Source organism: Xenopus tropicalis, chromosome 5 (assembly GCF_000004195.4).
Source record: "Xenopus tropicalis strain Nigerian chromosome 5, UCB_Xtro_10.0, whole genome shotgun sequence".
Taxonomy (NCBI): domain Eukaryota; kingdom Metazoa; phylum Chordata; class Amphibia; order Anura; family Pipidae; genus Xenopus; species Xenopus tropicalis.
The window spans coordinates 91,563,142-91,586,979 of NC_030681.2; the positions used below are offsets into that span (position 1 = coordinate 91,563,142).

A 23,838-nucleotide genomic window follows, 5' to 3' on the forward strand; every position below is an offset into this window, starting at 1 on the left:
TTTGTTATTACCCTTTCTATGAGATTTTATAACATAGATCTGTTGTTCTTTTAAAGGATCTAAGATAACCAACCCCTGAATGCTCAGGTCAAGCAACATTCCTAGATCAATCTTTGATACATCTGCCTCTTATTCCTGATGTTATGGGCCCTATACAGCTAATGTTGCCATAGTAATGGGCCAGAGGAATCTTGGTTTACACTAGAACAGCATGTGAAGTTTACCAGGTGAAGTTTACAGTTTACACCCACGAGGAAACACAAAGATTTGTAATAAAAATAGATATTTCACAAGAACAAAATGATGTCTAATCGTCATAATTTTACATGATTGCAAAAGGTTTAATTTTTACTTACTTTGTTGCCTTCATCTTCCAACAAAGCTATCAGTATGTATGCATTGTGGGCAATGACACCATTTGATCCACCCTGAAGGCGAGTATTTAGAATTTGTCCAGGTTCTTGGAAAATGCCTGTTTCTTCATCCAGGTTCTGAAATAACCATTCTTTTGTTCTATATAATACTTCTTCGTTTATGCTAATAAATTGACGAGCTTGGAGTAAACATCTTAGAACAAATGCAGAAAGCCTAGAAATATGATTTTCAACATGTTAAAGAGACTAATATATACTAAATATATATCACAACATCACTGTTGGACATCATTTTAGTCATGCCATTAAAAAATAAGCACATCTGTTTAAATGAGCTATTTACCTGTTTGTAGTGAATGATTTCTGTGATTTCAACCAAGGATGAGTTTTGTTTTTTTTACTGATACAGAAAAATTGCCCATTGACTACAATGCATTTGGCGCGAGAAAAAAAATGTGGTGAAAAAAACAACCATTGACTCCAAAGCAAAATGTTGTGAATTTTTTGTTGCAAAGCAAAGTGGTGCACTTTCACGCATCCCTACTTGTAATGCATGGCATTTATTCATGTGTAAGGAAAACAAGAAAAGTGTATACTTTGATACATAAGTATTTTGGATAAACTAAAAGCTTACCAAGTACTCTCAGAATAATCCCTGCTTCCAAAAGCACTGAATGAACCACCAGATCTCCAGTAATTTAATTCTGTTTGGTAACCTTCATTCAAAATATTAAAAATTAAATCATTAGCATGACCATAACAATAATATTCTATAGGCATTGGTGAGTCTACAATTATTTTAGGATTATTCCACCATTATGAAGTGCTTTATTGTCATTTTATAATGAAGGGAGGGGTTTAAGGATTAATTTTAAAACAGGCATTTCAGAATAAATCAGTAGAATAATAACTAAAGCGTTTGGTAAGGCAACCAAACAAGATGACTTTGCAGAGCCCAATCGGGTTGATTCAAATTTTTGGTCCCCAGGCCAACAATTGGATCATAACAGGGGCCTATGCAGGCCCAGCGGGAGAGGCCTGCGCCGATGCAGCCCTCACCCAATTGGACTTCACAGATGCTGTCCAGCAATTTTCTACATTATGTATTATTTAATATTCATAAATTCCTGCAAACGAAGACTAACCTTTTTCCATGAAACGAATGGCTTTTGTTCTAAAATCTTCAGTTATCTGGTTAGTTGCTATTAAATATTGTAAACTATAAATGACTGGAGCAAAGTGAATCATGTTTTGTTCTCCACAACCAGTGGGCAACTGAATCAGTGATTCAAGACCTTTAATTGATGGTGCAAGGAAGTTTCCTGTTGGAATATTGAAAAACAAGACATTTAACTAGAGGTACATTTATAAAAACACTTTATTTGATAAAAACTTACCCATGTTCTGTTCATTCCTACTGGATATTTAGAAGAGTATTTAGCAAATGGTGAGCTCTAACTTTTACCAATTGATAAAATCCCATAGGAATGAATAGAACATGGGTGAGTTTTAATCTATTAAACTCTAAACTCACATTTTCATAAATCTGCCATAGATCATAGGACAATGGCAGACAATAACCGAAACCAAGTATATATGCTGTATATAGTACTTTAATATCACTATTTTGTTGTGTCTTATCTGTGATAAATTAATAGTTAAGAATTCTAAAATTTAATTGGAACGTATGTTGACAGAAAAAAAATGTACTTTCAGAGGTCTTTTCTGCAGCTACCTTATAAATAGTAAATCCAGAAGTTGATCGAGGAACAGACCTGCTAGAGGGAGTTAAGCACTAATAAAAAAAAGACGCAGATCACTGAAAACCGTGTCATTGTTTTACAGGTATTAGCACTTAACATCAGTCAACATCAGTTAATTTCCAGGTTTACTCTTTTGAAGGTGGTGGCAGGAAAGGCCTTTAAAGGGGCGTTCTTAATTAAATCTATTGATTTTTTTAACTATTAAATGTTATTGGATTAAACATAAAATGTATGTTTATTCGCTGATTTATGATGATTTTTTTAGCTATTAATTATCACTGCTAGTCTACCAAATAATAAATGTGATATTAAAGGTTTTGGTTGCAAACACCGGAATAAAAGTTTGTACAAGTTATTCAGTTGTAGTATTGTCTCAGGTACAGTATTACATTGCTTAGTTGACAATACACTTTACATAGCTGTGCATGGAACCATAAAACAATTCATACCAGTAATGCTGAGAGATGCTTGTTTGGTGTCAACTACCACATCAACAGGAAAAGTGAATGATAATTTTTTTGCATGAGCTCCAGCTTTTAAAATAACACTGCTGGAATAAACGTGCTGTATGCCTTCAGCCTGAAGTAAAACAAGAAGACAGAGTTTAAATATTTGTAAAAACATTTCTATATACATACACAATATATTGTTTATTCATACAGCTGTGTCACATTTCTATGTACAGGTGTTGCTGTGTAACTAATAACCCTACCACTAGGGTTGGCACCTTTCTTCAGCAAAAATACCAGTTAGGACATGGGGAGGGGGGAAAGAGTCAGTTAGGTGAGGCTGTGATGCAAAATGGCCAGGGTTATGAGAATAATCGGGGCAGTGGGGGAAGGAGGGGGGAAATGCAGAAGACAACCCTACCAGGTGGCAAACCTACCTGCCACTAACACAAAAAAATACACATACTGGTTTATGACATGACAACTCTATTGAATTTTGTAGAGTTTGTATTTCTCCCTGTGGTTTCCTTCAATATTAAAAAGAGACTTAGGGGCACATTTACTTATCCACGAACGTCCGAAAGCGTCCGAATGCTTTTTTTTGTAATGATCGGTATTTTTGCAATTTTTTTGTCGCCGCCGCGATAGTTTCATATTTTGCATGACTTTTTAGTTGCCGTTACGACTTTACCGTATATTTTCCGCAACTTTTTTGGCGCCATCGCGAAAAATTCGGATTGGTTTTTCCGCCATTTACAATTGCTCAATACAAAAAATCGTGACGCCGACGAAAAAATCACGCAAAATACGATAAAGTCGTAACGGCGGCAAAAAAGTAGTGCAAATTACGAAACAATCGCAAAGAAAAAAAATCGCAAAATTTTCGTTTCTAATCCGTTTTTTTCCCATTCGGGATTCGGATTCGAGGATTAGTAAATGTGCCCCTTAATCTAAGGGGCCTTAGACCATATGCTTCATTGACTCTTTAATGTGCTGCCTAAAATGTGGCAGTGTAATCTAAGTAAAGGATTTTAAGTAGTAAATGTTTTGTTCTGTGGAATAAGAGGACTTTACAATAAGGAAACCCATGAAATCACAAGGAAAATACTTGGAACTTAAAAGATAACAAAAATCAAAGTCAATGAAGTGATAGTGCTTTTCAGCATATAACAATACTGAATTCTATTTTTTCCCAGCTCCCAGGAATTATTTGCTGGACAAGTATGAAGAACAGTACAAAACATTATATACTACCCATGCAATCACCAAAAGTGGTGCAATAAATACCTGGGCTCAGGGACAAAGATGGTGGAAATATTGACTCTAGGGGGCTGATTTACTAACCCACGAATTCGAATCCGAATTGGAAAAATTCCGTTTGGAAAACGAACATTTTGCGACTTTTTCGTATTTTTTGAGTTTTTTTCGGCGCCTTTACGACTTTTCGGAAATTATCGCGACTTTTTCGTTACCAATACGATTTGCACAAAAAAACACGAGTTTTTCGTAGCCATTCCGAAAGTTGCGCAAAAACTGCCGATTTTTTCGTAGCGTTACAACTTGCGCGAAAAGTTGCGCCTTTTTCGTAGCGTTAAAACTTAAAAGGCGCGATGTTTCGCGCAAGTTTTAATGCTACGAAAAAATCGCAACTTTTCACGCAAGTTTTAACGCTACGAAAAAATCGCCAGATTTTGCGCAACTTTCGGAATGGCTACGAAAAACTCGCGTTTTTTCGCACAAATCGTATTGGTAACGAAAAAGTCGCGATAATTTTCCGAAAAAATCGCAAAATACCGATCATTACGAAAAAAACGCAATTCGGCCCGTTCGTGAGTTAGTAAATGTGCCCCTAGTTGTCCTTTAACATAAGGGTAGTAATGCTAACCACTGTTCATCTACATTTTGTTTGTGTGATCAACAGTTATGTCACCTGACATTATAAGTCATACCAGAAGGTATGGTGGTTAAGTGGTTATTTATAAAACAAAAATTAAAAAAAGAATCCATCAGGAATTCCCAGTGGTTTGGAAATTAATATTTGAACTGGGAATTCCCGAGGGATTCAAAATAGTTTGAATTATATCAGGGATATTAATGTCAAAAATATTTTCCTATTAACGTATTTTTCAGAATTGTAACTATTGTTACAGCTGGAAAAAATACCAGTAATTCAAAAAATTACTTGTAACCACCCATGTGCAATAAAAAGCAGTAAGTTTGCCCAGGTGCAGTAACCCACAGCAACCAATAAGATGCTTGCTTTTAAACAGATGGCCAGTAGATGCTATCTGCTGATTGGTTGCTATGGGTTACTGCCCCTGGGCAAACTTAGCATTACATTACACCATAGGTGCTTAAAAAGGAAAGCATTTTATTTTTATTTGCATTTTATTGTGTACATAGAGGATATTGAATTAAAACAGTTATATAATGAACAGCATATATCCGTAAGAGAAAACTGAAAGAAGAGAAGAAAGTTACTTCCACATCTGGTGAATAGTAGGACCGAAGAGTGAAAAGACATTTTACCATGTATTATGGTTTATGTATGACCTGTATAAAGTTCATATTGACCTTTTGTAGTGCATGGTGGCTGTTATTTTAAAAAAAAATTGGTCTAAAATGCAAGAGTAGATGAGGTCTCAGTATTCGGAAAAGAGTAGGTATACCAAGGTTCCCATAGTGTCATGAATTTCTTATGTTTATCCGTACGTATACTGGTTAGCCTAAATGAATAGATTTTTTATAAAAATTCATTGTTATGTTTGTTCTCTGTTACCTACCTTTACTAATACTGTTTGGGTTGCAGAATCTGAAAATCCCAGAGCGTTGGCTTGTACAGTGAGAGACATCTCACCAAGTTTCGTAGGATTTATAGGAAATAGCACCTCCTTTGATCCATTACTTTGTATGAAGACACTTCTTTGTCCTGGTACACTATTTGTATTGTTATCTGGAATAATTATTTCAAAGGAGCTACTAGGTTCCAATTTCAAGGTCGCCTAAAATATAAATGGGCTATTACTGAAAATATAAAATTGTGTTTGAATAACGGTTATACAATTTATAGAGAGCTACTTGGATATGCAGCACTGTACAATTTTACAATGTAGAAATGTATACACAGGGAAGGACAAGTATTATAATAAATAATATATATACAGAGATTAAAGGAAGAGTAACACCAAAAAATTAAATTGTTTTAGAGTAATTAAAATATAATTTACTGTTGCCCTGCATGGGTAAAACTGGTGTGTTTGCTTCAGGAACCTTACTATAGTTTATATAAATAAGCTGCTGTGTAGCCATGGGGCCACCATTCAAGCTGGAAAAAAGAAGAAAAGGCACAGGTTACATAGTAGATAAGACACCATTGTATTCTACGTGGTTTATCTGTTAAATGCTATACAACTGTATGGATTCCAAGATTTGGGCCCCTTAGGTGGGTTCCCCTGTAGACAGGCACCAGAGGGTGGCCTTTTTGGGTTATGGACTCCTAAAGGTGGTCCTGGCTGTGTGTATGAAAAGGGAGTTTCCCTGCAGTTCCAGCAGCAACCACTAGGCAGTGTGCTGCAATATAAAATGGGATGGCACACATGCTGTGTGAGTGTTTAGAAAGGGCAGTTGGAAGCCCCTTCAGGAGGTATCAAGGTTAAGACCTCATCGCCGGAGTTCAGGGATATTAAGTGGTTAACTCAGGTGGTACCAAGGTACCACACAGTGGAGATTTCCTAAGCAAGGGGTACTGGGGAGAGCCCTCAGGGAGTGTCGTCTGGCGGGAGTACCAGGGAGAGCCCTAAGAGAGGGTCTTCTGGCATGAGGTGGGAGGTCCCAAAGAGGGTATTCTGGCGGGAGTACCAAGGGAAGTAAGGGGAGAATACCTGAACTGCCTATCATATTTCTGGATACCCTGTGTGCATTCAATAAACAAGTTATTTGGTTATTCAGCACATCCAGTCTCCTGGTCTATTCCTCACAGAGTGGATCCTCAAATGCCTGGTAAGCAGCTACGCCAAGGAGGGCAAGGTACTGGGAGTTGCAGGGAGTCCCTGCCCAAGGAGGACTGTACAGAGTTTCCCAGGGAGGGGTGTTACAGTTCAACCTGTCCCTACCCTGGGTGGAGGCACGCCAATATATAAAGTATACATGCGTGTTAGAAGTAAAGCCATAGCCAAAAGTTGGCTACATAACGTTGTTATGTCTGAATCTTTCTGTGTATGCTTATGGTAAGATGTGCATATTTAGCCTGCAGTGGAGATCCAACTTTATTCACTGTACAGTTCCTGTTTCCTTTCGCTGCTCCTTCTTCATATCATAGTTGCCCACCTTCCCAGCCTGCCTCTCTGCCTTAAAGGTACACTGTAACTTAAACATGCAAATATTACAAACCTGTGCCATTTTCTCCTTTTAAATGGCTGCCCCCATGGTTATACAATAGTGTTTTTATATAAACTATAGTAGGGGTTCTGAAGCAAACACAAATGTTACCAGTGCAGGGCAACAGAACATTATAGTTTATTTTCTTTAATATATTCTTTAATATATTTTCAGCTAAATTTTCATGACCATGCCCAATATTATGACCAAACTCCCTTAATACCACTACCATTTTACAAAATTTTGGGGTCTTGTTTTATGTGTTATTATAGTTTTGCCAATGAAGCTGAAATTGCCCTTTAAGCTGCAAATCTCAGTTCCCCCAAGAGACCTGTTTATCCTATTATTTACAATTGTATTTAAGTGCAGGTGTTGAGTATTCTGGACTCTCTGCCAAAAGCCTACTTATCTAATTATCTAATGTAAGTGGATCTGTATATGATGGATTTGTATGATAGCCAGGCACCTTTTGCTGCAATTTCATATTTTTATTATTTTTGAATCCAAAATATTTAGTAATTTAACAATTACTACCATGTAAAAAGGAAATTATGATGTCACTTTTGTAATTTGCTTGTACATAAAAAAATAAGGTAAAGGTGGAGCATGTACCTGAAAGTCTGTTGCTATGTAGGTCTCCAGGGTAACTTTTAAAATAAAATTTTCACCTCTGATTACAGTCCGGGGAGCATTCAGGGTCAGAAGAAGAGGCTGGAAAGCTTCAAGCTGCAGAAAATAATATAGCATCAACAGAAATGAAGTACAAACAAATACTGATACAGCCAAATAACTGCTTCCTGTGTACTCTAGACTGTGTCTAACACAGTCTATGATACAGTAAAAAATAGCTGAAAAGCTTTAAAAAATATTTTTAAAATATCGAATACGTGAAAAAGTACTGTATATTGTGCAATATTTATGTCAGTTGTGAGCGACAAAAAGACTGATCTCTTAGGCCTAAATTGAACATTACATGCTAAATAGTTACCGTATATACTCGAGTATAAGCCGAGTTTTTCAGAACTAAAAATGTGCTGGGGAGGTGCGCGCACCGAGCACGTTCAGTGCGCCAGAGTCAGCCAGAGGCGCAACGGCAGGTATGCACACAAGTGGAGGGAGGGAGGGAGGTATGAACCTAGAAACCAGCCTCCAGCTAGTGCTCGATCATATATTCCGTTCTTCTGACTTTCAAAACTCAGGCACAAAAATACATTTTCGATTCTCATTAAGATGTTCCAGGTAAAATATAGCCAGGGATCATCTGACATTACTGGGATACACTGACTCTGCAGAGAAACACTATCCCTTATGTAGGTTCCATGGTATGTGGTCATGGGCAAACCACCACATCCCTACAGCTAATTTTTACTATATTTTTGGTATATCTTATATAGGTGTTTCCCAGTTCCTGAAATGAAGGATGCATATTTTATTTCAGTGTGATATAGGTAGGCTTTTTTGGTAAAACATAGCACCCCCATACCACCCATTGCAGGAAGTAAGAAGGAAACAAACTGAATAACTGAAAATGGATAGGATAATAAATGTCACCTCAGCCTGGTTAGACCTCCATGAACAGAGGCACAGGCTTGGAAAAGTCTGTCTGTGCTACCTCATGAAGAGTAAAGGCATTAACTTGCTAATGTACCCAGTGTGACTCACAATTTATGTGCTGGAGTTTCACAACGTGCCACTTATCCACAAAGCTTCCATTCAGTGTTCCAGAATGCGCACAACGGCAGGTATGCACGCAAGTGGAGGGAGGGAGGTATGAACGTACAGGTGGAGGGATGTAGGTATGAACGGACACAGGTGGAGGGAGGGAGGTATGAACGGACACAAGTGGAGGGAGGGAGGTATGAACGGACACAAGTGGAGGGAGTGTGGGTTGCGTGCAACGAGCGCGTTACATCTGCACATCCATCTGCACAACGAGCCAGATTCAGTAATTGGTACAATAACTTGTTATTTACAAAAATTAAATTTGTACTAAGTCCAGCATCAAGAATTATTTTGCCCTTGTAACTACTATTGTAGTATTGTGGTGGGACTTGTACACTGGGGTCCAAGTACTTGATACTTAGTATGGCAGCTTCCTTAGCCTTCCCAAACTTGCTTTTGTCTGCTGCTGTAGCATTTTTCTTTCCCTAAAGTTATCTATTTATTTATCTGTTATTTGTTTGATTATTGAAACTTAGCAGTAGCAGTTGCATTTCCCACTCTAGGCTTATACTCAAATCAATAAGTTTTTCCAGTTTTTTTAGGTAAAATTAGGTACGTCGGCTTATATTCGGATCGGGTTATACTCGAGTATATACGGTATACTAAAATTCTCCTCTATGTCTATAAGGAGGCAAAATAAAGATTTTTGTAATGTAAAAAGTTGGGCAAGTCTGTTGGTCCAATGAGAAGTGAGTATTTTGGGGTAGGGCCCAAGGCGACTGTGCGCAAGGTAGGGAATTGTAACGTTCAGGTGTAGGTTAGAGGAGAACTTATGGGTAAAACAGAGGAGGAAGCAGAGGAGGCCCCTGTATGGTTAACGGCACTCTGCCTGTGGTTTCCTAGAGGGGCCTTGGAGGCTTCTGGAATGGAAAGCTGTGTGAGCAACAGAGGTCTGTAACCCGCCTCCCTTGCTTGGTATTTCACACACCTTCTTCACAGGTTAGACTAGTGTGACAGTACCCCAATGACTAACACCCAAAAAATTTACACAAACGCTTCACACAAAGCTGCCACCATTCTCATATTTCACACTGGTGATGAGAGATTTCAATCACTCTAGTAGTAAAATTGTTAATGTAATTGAAACATACACTCTTCCTAGCAGCAGTCAAATGGTTAATCAGCATGGAGAGGGCTAAAGCACACATTAACACACTTTCAAGCTGGGGCTCTTTTAGAGCAGTGCTGCCCTCGATGCGGCCCTCGACCCCCCTCTGTGTGGCCCCCCCCACCTGTCTGGCTGCTTTGATGGCTTACCTTTTGTTAGCTTTAAATGATATCAGTACTGAGATTAACTGCCCCCCCTACATTGTTCTCACCTCAGATTCAGGCTGTAATCCCTCTGTATTGTTTAAATATGTAATCCCCTGTGTTGTTCACACCTTTTAATCTTTGCATTGTTCACCCCCTGCAGTGTTCACACCTCAGGCTGTAATCACCCACATTGTTCACCTCTTCACACCTCAGACATTGTATTTACTGCCTGGCCTATGCTGCCTGTGTATAGGCAGCATAGGGTAGGCAGAGTAGGGCACACACAGGCAGCATAGGGCAGGGAGGGTATGGCACCCACAGGCAGCATAGGACAGGCAGAGTATGGCACACACCGGCAGCATAGGACAGGCAGAGTATGGCACACACCGGCAGCATAGGACAGGCAGAGTGCTGCCTGTGTGTGCCATACTCTGCCTACCCTATGCTGCCTGTGGGAGGTGAAACTGGCAAGGGTTTGTTCTGGGAGTTTGTTAGCAGTTGGAAATAGCCATTAAATGGTCCCTAAGGTGTGTAATTATATGCTGGGGGTTGCTGTGCTATCCATAGGGAAGGAGGAGGCATATGGTGTGTCTTAATATGACATAATATAATTCTTTAACATATGAATGATGGTTGATATCCCTGCAGCGACCATTGTGATAAAATAGGTGTGGTTTGAAGTGGGTGTGGTTTAAATGGGGGAGTGGCCAAAACTGGCTTCCATTAGCGGCTCTCCACCATGTGTGCAAGAGAAATTCCGTCCCTTGGCACCGCAGAAGTTGGACAGCACTGTTTAAGAGCATCAAGGACACAATTTATTACATTTTATATTCAATAAAATAAAAGGTATAACAGTGCATATGTACAAAAAGATGTTATAAAACATAGATTAAAATAAACAGCTTATAAATAAAAGGAAAAAAAACTAAAAACTATACTCTTACCCAAAAATATAGAATTTTTCCTGGTCCTGGAGGCAAGGGGAAACAAACGAGATAAACTCCCAACCAAAACTGATCCTCCAAACTTAATCCAATTTTTAATCAAAAAAGCTGACTATTTATCAGAAATTTCAGGGACATCGGGTAACTCTACACTCCTCCCTCAGGAATGCAAGGGGCATGGCCTAGCAGGACACAGCTTAAGTTTTTATAACCTCCTGTGATAGTGTACTGGACAAGAATATAATGACAATAACTTCTGATAGGAACATAGGAGAGAAATTATATTACATTCATGGGTCATAGTTTCTCCTACTGATTCCATACAGACCAAACATAACAACTGTGTGAGCTGCCCCTGCCCAGGGTTTTTAAAGGAAAAGTAACACTAAAAATTCTATTCTACCCTCCCCCAATAATTGCCCTATCCTGAAAACCATTTGTTATTTTGAATGCTTTAGAAGAAAATACCTGTTAAACTTGGCTTCTGGTCATTTGAACAAAGGCGATACGGCAATGCCAGGAAAGTATCAGGGGATGCATCAACTATGGGGCGATCAATTGATCGAGCCTAGCCTGACTCCTTCCTAGGCTCGATCAATCGATTGTAGCATTGTGGACGCTTCCCCTGAAACTTTCCCCTGCATCGCCGTATCGCCTTTGTTCAAATGACCGGAAGCCAAGTTTTTTACAGGTATTTTCTACTAAAGCATTCAAAATAACAAATGGTTTTCAGGATAGGGCAATTATTGGGGAGGGTAAAATAGATTTTTTAGTTAAAAATTTTTAGTGTTACTTTTCCTTTAAGAACAGTAACTAAATTGTGGTGTTTAAGCTAGACAGGAAAGAGCACATGATAATTATTATAGTTTGCATAGTATATACAACACACAGATCTGCCACATGCAAGTTATTATACCTGAATCATGCTCACTGTCATTGCTGACTGTTTTGACACTGCAAACTGAAATGCCCATTACACTTTATAAAGACCTGCTTGAAGGTAGTGATTTTTGCACAAACAACACAACTCAATCTTTTCTCTGAGATGATGTGTTATAGGTTCCCCTTTTTTGTACTTTACATTACAGCACTGTAACCAGTAAAAATATATATTACAGGTATGGAACCTGTTATCCAGAGTGCTCAGTACCTAGGATTATCTGTAATGTAGATCTCTGCACATTAAGCCTACTAAAAAAATCATCTAAATATTATATAAACAAAATAGGTTTGTTTTGCCTAAAATAAGGATAAATTATATCTTAGTTGAGTTCAAGTACAAGGTACAGTTTTATTATTACAGAGAAAAGGGAAACTAGCAGTTATGCAGGTTATATATACTGTAGGCATTAAGGTTTAACTTGATAGACGTCTTTTTTCAACCTAACTTACTATGATACTGTAAAGAATTTGAACCCTGCATGGCTTGCTCAGTGGCTGTGCAGGTAACTGTCAACCACAGGAGACTGAGCTCCTGGTGTGCCATTATTTTTCTGGGAGTTCCTTGTAGCCTTATTCTCCCGCCTTTTGCCAGGTGTTGGCAGTTATTAATTTTGTTCTCTTTAAAAGGTCCCTCCCCCATTTGGTCCTGGCTGGATCATTTTGTTAATCTTGTTCTTTAGAAGATTGTTCCTGAACCTGTATCCTGTTTTGTTCCACCATTATGATGCGAAGTGCTGTTCCTGATTTCTTGGTAATCTGTGTTCCTGTACCTTGAGTTTCTAGTAAAGTTTTGCGCTCAAGAGTCTTTGTTCCTGTTTCCTGGTAACCTGTAACCCCTAACCTGCTTGATACCTAGGCATGGTGCTCCAAACTAATGGTGTGAACCCATACCGCCATGACCTCCCTAACAGTTACCATGTACAAAATTTTGAATTATTTGAAAAAAATTGAATCTATGGTAGATGCCTTCCTGCATTTTGGAACTTTCTGGATAATGGGTTTCGGGATAATTGATCCCATACCTGTATAGTTAAATTCAGAGTTCTATAAAACATCGGATCGGCCATGGATGAGTAAGGGAATGCTAGTGTGGAATCGATGTAGCATAAAAACAACAAAGCACTGTTTTGGCCTGGCACAAATAGAATGATACAGTTTTAAGGGTTCTTCCCAAATCCTAGCAGCTAACTATGTTTTTATATTTAATGGAATAAAGAACACCTTTTTTTTTTAGAGAAAAGAGTGCAAAACAGATTAACAAAGATAGTTACAGGGAGATACTACAATACCTCAGGATATTGCTCTGACACTACTAGACCAAGTTCTTCTGAAATCACAAAAGCACTGGCCACCCAAGTCATAAATTTAAGAGGTACAGTTACTTGCAGGCTAGAATTTGCTCCAGAGCTGCAAAAGAGAAACAAAAAATAATAATAATCATTGTAATTCTAAACATAATTATATGTACTATATTTTGCATATTTTATTTTATACAGGTATGGGACCCGTTATCCAGAATGCGCGAGACCTGGGGAATGCCGGCTAATGGGTCTTTTCATAATTCAGATCTCCTACCTTAAGTCTGCTCAAAAAATTATTTAAACAGTAATTAAACCCTTTTAATAGGATTGTTTGGGCTCCAATAAGGATTAATTAGATCTTAGTTGGGATCAAGTACAAGGTACTGTTTTAGTATTACAGAGAAAACCATTTTTAAAATTGTGAATTATTTGATTAAAATGAAGTCAATAGGAGATGGCCTTTCCGTAAATTCAGAACTTTCTGGATAATGGGTTTCCGGATAATGGGTCCAATACCTGTATTGCTTAACCTTCCATTCAGTCTGTCTGTTATTCTTCCAGTCTGTCATTCTAGCCACTGCCTGGTTGCTATGTTTTGTGATCCTCCATCCACTAATGGAGTAATGTGATAAAAGTCTTAAGTTTGTCCACGCCTAGTAATATGCAGCAACCAAATAGATGTTTGCTTTCAAATGGAAGCATTTTGTAATCTTAAATTTAGCATTATTGTTATCTTGTACATATCTTGTACTGTACTCAAAAGTGTTCATACACAAACACAAATATAAAACAAAAGTGAGACATCTATGTATCAGTATGCATAAGTAACTTATATATTTTTAACACTGTAAATACAGTAAATCTGTTTTGGTATTCTGTGAGTACTGGTAAGTGCTGGTGAATAAGTGCTGTATAAATATATATATATATATATATATATATATATATATATATATATATATATATAAATTTCTAACGTTTCGCTCACACTTACCTTGACCTTTCTCAAGGGAACACTTAGTTTTTTTTTCAACAAGACCTGTTGAGTGCAATGCTCTCTATCCAAAATCATCTAAAAAATGATATTTTCGATATTCAAGGGTGTGTAGTATAAGCATAGTTGCCTTGAGAAAGGTCCCGATGTGGACTGAAACGTGTTTATGCTGTTTTAAAAATACAAGAGATCTCGGTGTTGCTGGTCATTTCTACAGTATTGGAACCATGCACCCAAAGTATACTTGTGTGTATATATATATTTATAAATGCACTGGAACAAGGCCAGCAGTCCTAGGATTTAAAGAATTGTGAGCAAAATGTAAATGCAAAAATAGAAAGGTTTATTACTCGACGTTTCAGTCTCACACAGAAACCTTACACCTATATACACTTATATACACCCATATACACTCTTTATATACACTTATATACACCCATATACACACAACTTTTACACATGTATACACAAACACTTTTTTTTAATTTATTTATTTATTTTACCACTTTGTTTTTAGTTTCTTTTCCTTAAAAACTGTTTAGTATGACAGCGTGACTATTGGATAAGATATTCTGACCACTAATTACGCTGTTGTGTGACTTATTTTGTTGTTTCACTAATTTGCACAATTTTTGTGGTTTTATTGCATTTTTATCCCTGTATTAGTATTCCTGATCTGTTTTTAGCATAGCTTTGCCATGTGTAACTTTGGTGTAGAAAAATAACTTTACCTATTTTGAATTCCTCAGAATGTGTACTTTCCAAAAATATATGGTTTTCTGTGGGTCTCTGTATAGTTAGGGGGGGTTACAGCATATAATACGCTGTCAGGGGGCTCTGTATGCAAAAGCTGAGTTGGCAGGCGAGAAATCCATATGCGCTATTTTCATTTTGGGGTCAGTACACACTACAGACTTGGGTATATCTATGCATATTGGGCATCAAACTGTTCAGTAGGCCTTCGGTGTTCCTATTTGGGGTGATTTGTCTTTGTATACAAGAAACTGTGTGAGATAAATGTGGCAAATTGCAACATTTTTAGGCAATTTTCTGAAATGTCATAAAAACCAATAACTTTAGGGAAGCTTTGCAGATTGGTACTTTGGTGTAGAAAGGACTCTTTACCCAAGTTGGATTTGTCAGAATGTGTACTTTCCAAAAAATATGGTTTTCTGGGTTTTTCTCTATAGTTTAGGGGTGTTACAGCACATAATACGCTGACAGGGGGCTCTGTGTGCAAAAGCTGAGTTGGCAGGCGGGAAATCCATATGCGCTATTTTCATTTTGGGGTCAGTACATACCACAGACTTTGGTATATCTATGCATAGTGGGCATCAAACTGTTCAGTAGACCTCTGGTGTTTCTATTGGGGGTGATTTGCCATTGTATGCAAGATATTGTGTGAGATAAATGCGGCAAACTGCAACATTTTTAGGCGATTTTCTAAATTTTGGGGAAATCTGCAAACTTAGAAAAGCTTTACAGCTTGGTACTTTGGAGTAAAAGGAAATGTGTACCCATTATATATTCGAGGGAATGTGTACTTTCCAAAAATATATGGCTTTCTGGGGTGAGCATACTTTTTGTAGCATTATCCCACATAAAGGATGTAGATGTGTTGATTTTCTGAAATTACACATCATATGGGGGTATGTTCTCATTAGGGCCCCTACATGCCACATACTTAGGTAAACCTATACATATTGGGCATCAAACTGTTCAGTGGACCCCTGGCATTCAAATTCAGGGTGTTTTACCTTGATTCCTAATGCTATGTGGGAGATAAGATGCTGCAAAGTGGAAGCTTTTGAGCGGATTTTTGGAAAAATCATCAAAATTGCTAACTTTAGAAATGATTTGTGGCTTGGTACTTTGGCGTAGAAAGACATGGGTACCCATTTTAGATTCGGGGGAAAGTGTACTTTCCAAAAATATATGACTTTCTGGGGTGAGCGTACTTTTTACTAGCTTTATCCCACATATAATGATGTAAATGTGTTGATTTTGCTGGAGCTGAAATGATAGATCATATGGGGGTATGTTCACATTGGGGCTCCTACATGCCACATACTTAGCTAAACCTATACATATTGGGCATCAAACTGTTCAGTGGACCCCTGGCGTTCATATTTAGGGTGTTTTATTTTGTTACTTTATGACCTGTAGGAGATAAGATACTATAGACTGGAAGCTTTGAAGCGATTTTTTGAAAACTTCACAAATTTTGATAAAAACCTATAACTTTAGGAAAGCATTGCGACTTGATAGTTTGGAGTAGACAGACAATTGTGCCTACTCTGGGTTCCCCAGAATCTGTTCTTTCCAGAAATGTGTAATTTTCTGGGATAAACCTTTCTTTTAGTGGAAGTTTTGGCCTTGAAATCTAAAGTATGCAGCTTTCTGAAGCAGTGCTTTGGAAATTTGGTAGTGTACTGCTGGGAGTTTTTGACCTACTGAAGTGAGAAATCTCCATAAAACTATATATATTTGGTATTGGCACGTTCAGGAGACATGGGATTTTTTAAATTAGTTGTAGGAGTTATAGGAGTTATAGGAGACATAGGACTTTTTAAATTAGTTGTATTTTTGTGCATAAAATAATTTTTGTTTCTGGTATGTGTGTTTATATTATGTAAAATGTGATTTTTTTTAAATTTTGTAGACATTTAGAAGCCTATATCTTGTTACAGAATTGGAATGACTCCAAAATTCTACCATATTTTGAAAGCTTAGGTTGTCCTACAAAAAAACAATATATTGTTTTCCTGGGTAAACTAAAAGTCCCCCCAAGGAAAGGCCCCTAAAAGTGAAACAGTGCAAAATGTTCAAAAACTGTCTGGCAGTAGAAGTTCCACTTTGGTCCAAAACGGCTGGCAGTGAAAGGGTTAAACACTCAAGAGGAGTTTTGGCGCCAAAACAAGTTGCTAGGCAACCAGAGGCTAACACCTACATGTAAACAAATACAGTGAATATAACATATGAAATTACCTAAGTGAGTCCAGGTTAAAATCAGGTAATGCCAAGACAGAGCAGTCCAGGGCAAAAACAACCATTGCAATGGCAAAGTAAAAACAAAAGAATGAGAAAAAAGAAAGGAAAAACAGCAGACTGAAACAGGCAGAAGGGAACCGTTTACTCACCATCTTTGATTAGATTGTGTCCCCCTCAGGTGGAACAATTTAACCGCTCATGGTACCAAACATCCCCTGGGGTTAGTCCTGTATTGGTGAATGTGCATGTGCACCCCGCATCTGTAAAGAGCCAAAGCTGCATGCCGTTGCTAGACACCACATGCATAGCAACCACTCATGTTGCTGGTGGGAAACACCGCCAACCAATGCCCAATCATTGGGAAAAAGAGGCAAGCCTATCCTTTGTTAGGCCCAGTGCACTCTGTGTAGGTGACCAAAAACTGGCATGTAAAGTAGGGCCAAGCCCCTTACTATACTCAAGGCAACAATTACTGCACAGTTATAGGAGTTAGCTTGGGGCCCAAACTTGAACCACCTTCAGTGTTCCCAGGACACTCAAAAAGAGACTTTGTGTGGTCATACACATCTGGGTGCACTCAATAGACCATGTTGCCAGGCTGCACTCAATAGACCAATCATTTGCCAACGGGTACAAGGGCACTTACTTTGCTGAAACCCACTTGCAGGAGAACCAAAATAGGGGCATTATAAACCACTGAGGGATAGGACACAGTAACCGGAATCCCCAAGGGAAAAGGAAATAAAGAAGACAAGTACTAATATAGAAAAAATACCAAGATAAAACAATAATATAGACAGCCGTAAGTAACAGTTCAAACAAAACAATTCAATGGTAATGTTTCATTTTGTCCACGAGGTGCGACAGTATCAAATTTGTGAATCCAGCACCCGAGGTATGATATGTAGCAGTGTGCCATCCTTTGTTAAATATATATATATATACAAAAACATAGAAAGGGCTGGTGCTCACCAGGACTTGTGTATATAAAAATGGGGGCATGGAGGCCTTCAAGGTTAAAGCTTGTTTATATACTGGTACTGATTTCATTTTTCATGGGAGTAGGAGAAACAATAGGTTACCTGAAAGCAGTTTTAATGTGTAGCACTTGCTCCTTCTGAAAGCTCAGGCTCAGGCACAATGCACTGAGATAGTGCCTATACACCAATATTACAGCTTATATATTTGTTGGTTGAAGAATAAAATTTTAAATGGTAGAAATAAAAAACTACATCATGAAAATCATGACAGAATCCCTTTAATTAGACCTATTCACTTTAGATTTGCGTCTGGTGATTTGGACAGTGTCAACATGAAAAATATATTTAGTAAAATGCAATAAGAAAAAAAAATACCTGATATGGGTTTGTAACCAGATCCAGGTCTCAGAAATATGAGGTTGAAAATTCACAGGCTGGTTTATTGGATCATTATTTGGAAATCCACTATATATTTCTTATAACAAAAAAAAAATTATAAAATTGAAATAATAATAATAAATAAAAGTCAGCATGCATGAAAGTAAATCTTATACACAAATAAAATATATATTGTTTTAACTGTAATGCTGAAGGTAAGAATTTGTGGGGACTGACAAGTGACCAAATTTGTAGGTGTAAGGGTGCAGGAAGTTGGGCTGGACGTTGTGTGGGTGGGTCCAGGGAGGGTTTTGGAGCCCATGCCTGCCCAGAAATGATTTTTCTGTAATGGCATCAAAAAGAAGCAGTCTCACCCAACTTCCCTGTTTGTGGCCACGTGCAGTATTTTACTACTTGCATAAAAAAAAAAAAAAACGCAAAAAGCTTTAATGATACCATCAAGTGAGCGAATAATAGTTTTTACTAGTTGCTCGTCCTGTCGGTGGGAATATTTCTGTAGTGGTGTGTTTAGCAGTCACCGTGCTTGTGCGCACATGCATGGTCAGGCAGAGGTAATTCAATGTACAGTGAAGTGAACCAAAAAAACACTGATTCTGCAGTGTGGGCCCAGTTTTGGCCTACTTTATTGATCACCTGCGGTGACCATAAAAGATACGATTTTGCCGCTGTTGCAGAACCCTGAAAAATCAGGAATGTATACATTCCTTAAAATTATTTTTTTTTTTGTCGCAGCCACTGAAGTACAGAGGCCAGAAAAAATATGTTCGATAAATGTTGAAAATATTAGTTTTTTTGTTGTCGCAGCCACTGAAGCACAAAGGCCAGAAAAAATATGTTCGATAAATGTTGAAAATATTTGTTTTTTTGTTGTCGCAGCCACTGAAGCACAGAGGCCAGAAATTATATGTTATAAATATGATATAACGACCCTTTTGCTAGGCAAACCCTTTCCAAAAACTAATATAGCGTACCAAGCACTGATCAACCATGTTTTAACAGCGACTCAAATTTCGATAGCTGCACATTGGAAAACTCCAACCCCCCCTACCTTAGCTGAGGTCAAACGAAGACGAGTAGAATTTAACAAGGTTTTTGAAGCTGGCATTGCCAGACTAGCTAATAGAACCCCCCACTTTCTCAAAATTTGGACACCCTGGGAACTGTACGCTAATGAAGGCTGAAACCCTATTGTAGTGCTGAAATATAACTACCTAATATGTGTCTTACCAACTACCTTTTTTCATCTTATCTTGAACTGAGACATCATGGAATGCACCACCGTGAAAACCTATATACACCCTTAATAACCTTACCATGCTGCACTGTTATTACATACATGTTTGCATTTATTACTGTCATTGTACAATTACCATTGTCGAAATCTAATAAAAAATATATGTTACAAACAAAAGAAAATATTCGTTTTTTTGTTGTCGCAGCCACTGAAGCACAGAGGCCAGAAAAAATATGGCATATAAATGTTAAAAATATTAGTTTTTTTGTTGTCGCAGCCACTGAAGCACAGAGGCCAGAAAAAATATGTTAGATAAATGTTGAAAATATTTGTTTTTTTGTTGTCGCAGCCACTGAAGTACAGAGGCCAGAAAAAATATGTTAGATAAATGTTGAAAATATTTGTTTTTTGTTGTCGCAGCCACTGAAGCACAGAGGCCAGAAAAAATATGTTAGATAAATGTTGAAAATATTAGTTTTTTTGTTGTCGCAGCCACTGAAGCACAGAGGCCAGAAAATATATGTTATAAATATGATATAACAAACTTTTTGCTAGGCAAACCCTTTCCAAAAACCAATATAGCGCACGGCACGCTCCAGGAAGGTCGCTGATGGTGCCTTTGGTGCGACTAACCATGTTTGCGACCTCGTCAAAAGGGCACATGAGCCTGCAGGCATCGCGCATAAGCACCCAGTAACGGGGGAAAAAAATCCCCAGCTCTGCAGATCCAGTCCTACCACCCAGTTCAAATAGGTATTCGTTGACGGCTCTTTGTTGTTGCAGCAGACGTTCAAACATCATTAGCGTGGAACATGTGCCATGCAGGGCACATGTGTTAAATTGCCCAGTCTCAGTGCTGCCAACAGATTGCTTCCGTTGTCACACACCACTTTTCCGATCTTCAGTTGGTGTGGAGTCAGCCACCGATCAGCCTGTGAGAGCAGAGATGACAGGAGTGCAGATCCAGTATGGTTTTTGCTTTCCAGGCACGTCATCCCCAAGACAGCATGACAATGGCGTACCTGGCACGTCGAATAGCCTATGGGGAGCTGGGGGTGCACAGGTGTGGAGGAGGACACAGCAGCAGAGGAGGAAGAAGCCGAGGAAGAAGCCGAGTTAGAGAGCGAAGGAGGAGTAGAGGTGGTGGCAGACCCGCATGCAACCCGTGGCGGTGACACCAACTCCACTGTTGTTGAGCCACGCATTCCCTGCTTCCCAGCCATCACCAGGTTCACCCAGTGGGCAGTGTAGGTGACATACCTGCCCTGACCATGCTTGGAGGACCATGTGTCAGTAGTCATATGGACCTTTGCCCCAACACTAAAGGACAGAGATGCGGTAACTTGGCTCTGCACATGCTGGTACAGGTGTGGTATTCCCTTCTGGGAAAAAAAATTGCGGCTGGGTACCTTCCACTGCGGTGTCCCAATTGCTACAAATTTGTGGAAGGCCTCAGAGTCCACCAGCTGGTATGGTAAAAGCTGGCGGGCTAAGAGTGCAGACAATCCAGCTGTCAGACGCCCGGCAAGGGGGTGACTCGGAGGCATTGGTTTCTTACGCTCAAACATGGCCCTCGCAGAAACTTGGCTGGGGGCAGATGAGCAGGAACTGGTGGTCAAGGTGGAAGGCGGAGTGGAGGGTGGTTGAAACGGGTCAAGGACAGCAGAGGTAGAGCAGTAAGATGCTGGACCAGAAGGAGGGTGGCTTTGAGTTTGGCTGCTGCCTTTGAGGTGTTGCTCCCATAGTGCTTTGTGTTTGGCGTTCATGTGCCTTCGCATAGCAGTGGGTGTTGGGCTTCCCAAGACTCAGTTTCTGACTACACTCATTGCAAATTACAGCGCTTTTGTCAGAGGCACACACATTAAAAAAATGCCACACTGCTGAGCCTTTTGATGCGGGCTTTCTAGAGCTAACAGTAGAAGTTGGTGGGTGCGTTGGCTGGCTGACCACAGGTGCCGATTCATGTTGTTGCCCTACTGTTCCCTGCGAGCTGTCCCTGCTTCTTCTAAGTCTTATTCTCCTCCTGCCTCTCTGACTCTCCGTCTCTCCATCTAAACTATCCTCCTCTTGCTCTCTTCTTCTGGGCACCCACAAAACATCAATCTCCTCATCATCATTCTCCTCAGATGCATTAATTTCTTCTGACAGCTCACAGAAGACAGCAGCAGTGGGGACCTCATCACACCTCATGTCCATCTCTGTTGTGTTGCCTGCCTGAATTATGATATCTGGTGTAACGCCCTCATCTCCTTCATCTTCTTCTGGCAATAATGGTTGCGCATCACTCAGTTCAACAAACTCATGTGAAAACAACTCCTCTGACTCATCCAGTGAAGAAGGGGCGGCTGTGGTGGAGGAAGTGGTACGTGGGGTGCCCATAGCAGAGGAGGATGAGGATGTTGTGGCAAAGTTAGAAACGGTAGAGGATGGGGTGTTCTGTGTAAGTCAGTCAACTACCTCTTCAGTATTTTCGGAGTTCAGGGTAAGTGCCTTCGGAACACTGGTCGATTTCCTAGGGCCACAGGATATCATAGCAGCATGGCCCCTAGTGCCTCTGCGTGGCGGCCTGCCTTTGCCTGGCATTTTTTTTATTTTTACAAAACAACAACAACAACTTGGGTGATGTTTCTGGACACGGAATTATTATTATTATTTAGACAGAATGTGAAAAAGCTCACACAGCTAGGTGGCACTTGGTTGAAGAAGACACTGGCAACAAGGCCTGCAATGGCAACGTATACAGTAGTGGATATATTATTGCTGGTGGAAAAACGTCACTCAGGTGATGTTTCTGGACACGGAATTATTATTGTTATTTAGACAGAATGTGAAAAAGCTCACACAGCTAGGTGGCACTTGGTTGAAGAAGACACTGGCAACAAGGCCTGCAATGGCAACGTATACAGTAGTGGATATATTATTGCTGGTGGAAAAACGTCACTCAGGTGATGTTTCTGGACACGGAATTATTATTGTTATTTAGACAGAATGTGAAAAAGCTCACACAGCTAGGTGGCACTTGGTTGAAAAAGACACTGGCAACAAGGCCTGCAATGGCAACGTGTACAGTAGTGGATATATTATTGCTGGTGGAAAAACGTCACTCAGGTGATTATTATTGTTATTTTTAGACAGAATGTCTAAATAAATATCAAAATATCTATATCGAATATATATATATATATATATATATATCTAATATATATATATATATATATATATATCTAATATCTAAATATCTAAATAATAAGATAAATAAAAAAATAATAAAATAAAAGTGATCTCTAGTTGGTGCTGGTGGTGAACTACTAGGAGCAGCACACCAGTCCCCAACACAGCTAGACTAATAGCACTGGGATCTATAAATTACAGTAGCAAAGTAAAAAAACACAAATAAAAAAAAATGATGTGAATGTGTGGTTGGTGCTTAGTGCACTACTAGGAGCAGCACACCAGTCCCAAACACACACAGACGGAGCTGCAGTACACAATGAAAAGAAGACTAGAGTAACAGTAATCAGAAAATAAAAGCAGTCCTTACAAGGACTATTGGGTTACAGCAGATGATCAGCACAGGACAGCTGCCCACAGCAGCTACATACAGAGCAGTAGAAAGTAAATTACTAGTCAGCAAAGCTACCTAAACTGTCCCTCTAATCCCTGCACAACTCTCTCCCTATGCTAACTCTTCAAGTACACACAGGCAGAATGTAAAATTGCTGCTGAGCTTCGGTTTATATATGGAAGGGAGTGGTCTGGGGGGGTGGTCCAGGAGGGAGAGCTGCCTGATTGGCTCTGGGGTGAGAGGTCAAAATTTGGCGCCAGCTAAGGCGAACCCAAATTGCAAACATCACGAAAAGTTCGCGCGAATTAGTTCGCCGGCGAACAGTTCGCTATATCTCTAAGTGCCAGTAAGTTTGCATGAAATTGAAAGATTCATTTAAGTGTGCCTAATAAATTAAAAATAAATAAATAAACAATGACAACCTGAATACGCAATTTTGAGTTTTAGGTTAGTCAAAGGCAAACAGTTTCTGTAACTGTTGTTCACAATCATAAAACAATAATTTTTGTAGCAAAGACAATTCATTCTTATGCTATTAGAAGCCAGCCA

The 23,838-nt window shown here is 39.1% G+C and overlaps 1 protein-coding gene across 1 annotated transcript in view; it reads right to left on the minus strand.

Annotated features, from left to right (window-relative positions):
- LOC116410976 (CD109 antigen-like) overlaps positions 1-11,820 on the minus strand; it is a 28,870-nt gene extending 17,050 nt beyond the window's left edge. Inside the window, exons 1-7 of the mRNA XM_031902721.1 lie at positions 11,800-11,820; positions 7,576-7,689; positions 5,370-5,588; positions 2,587-2,716; positions 1,520-1,696; positions 1,009-1,090; positions 357-588 (exon numbers count right to left, since the gene is read on the minus strand). Coding sequence (XP_031758581.1) covers positions 357-588; positions 1,009-1,090; positions 1,520-1,696; positions 2,587-2,716; positions 5,370-5,588; positions 7,576-7,689; positions 11,800-11,820 — 975 coding nt within the window. The remainder of the gene's footprint in view (positions 1-356; positions 589-1,008; positions 1,091-1,519; positions 1,697-2,586; positions 2,717-5,369; positions 5,589-7,575; positions 7,690-11,799) is intronic.
- Between the last annotated feature and the right edge of the window lie 12,018 nt (positions 11,821-23,838).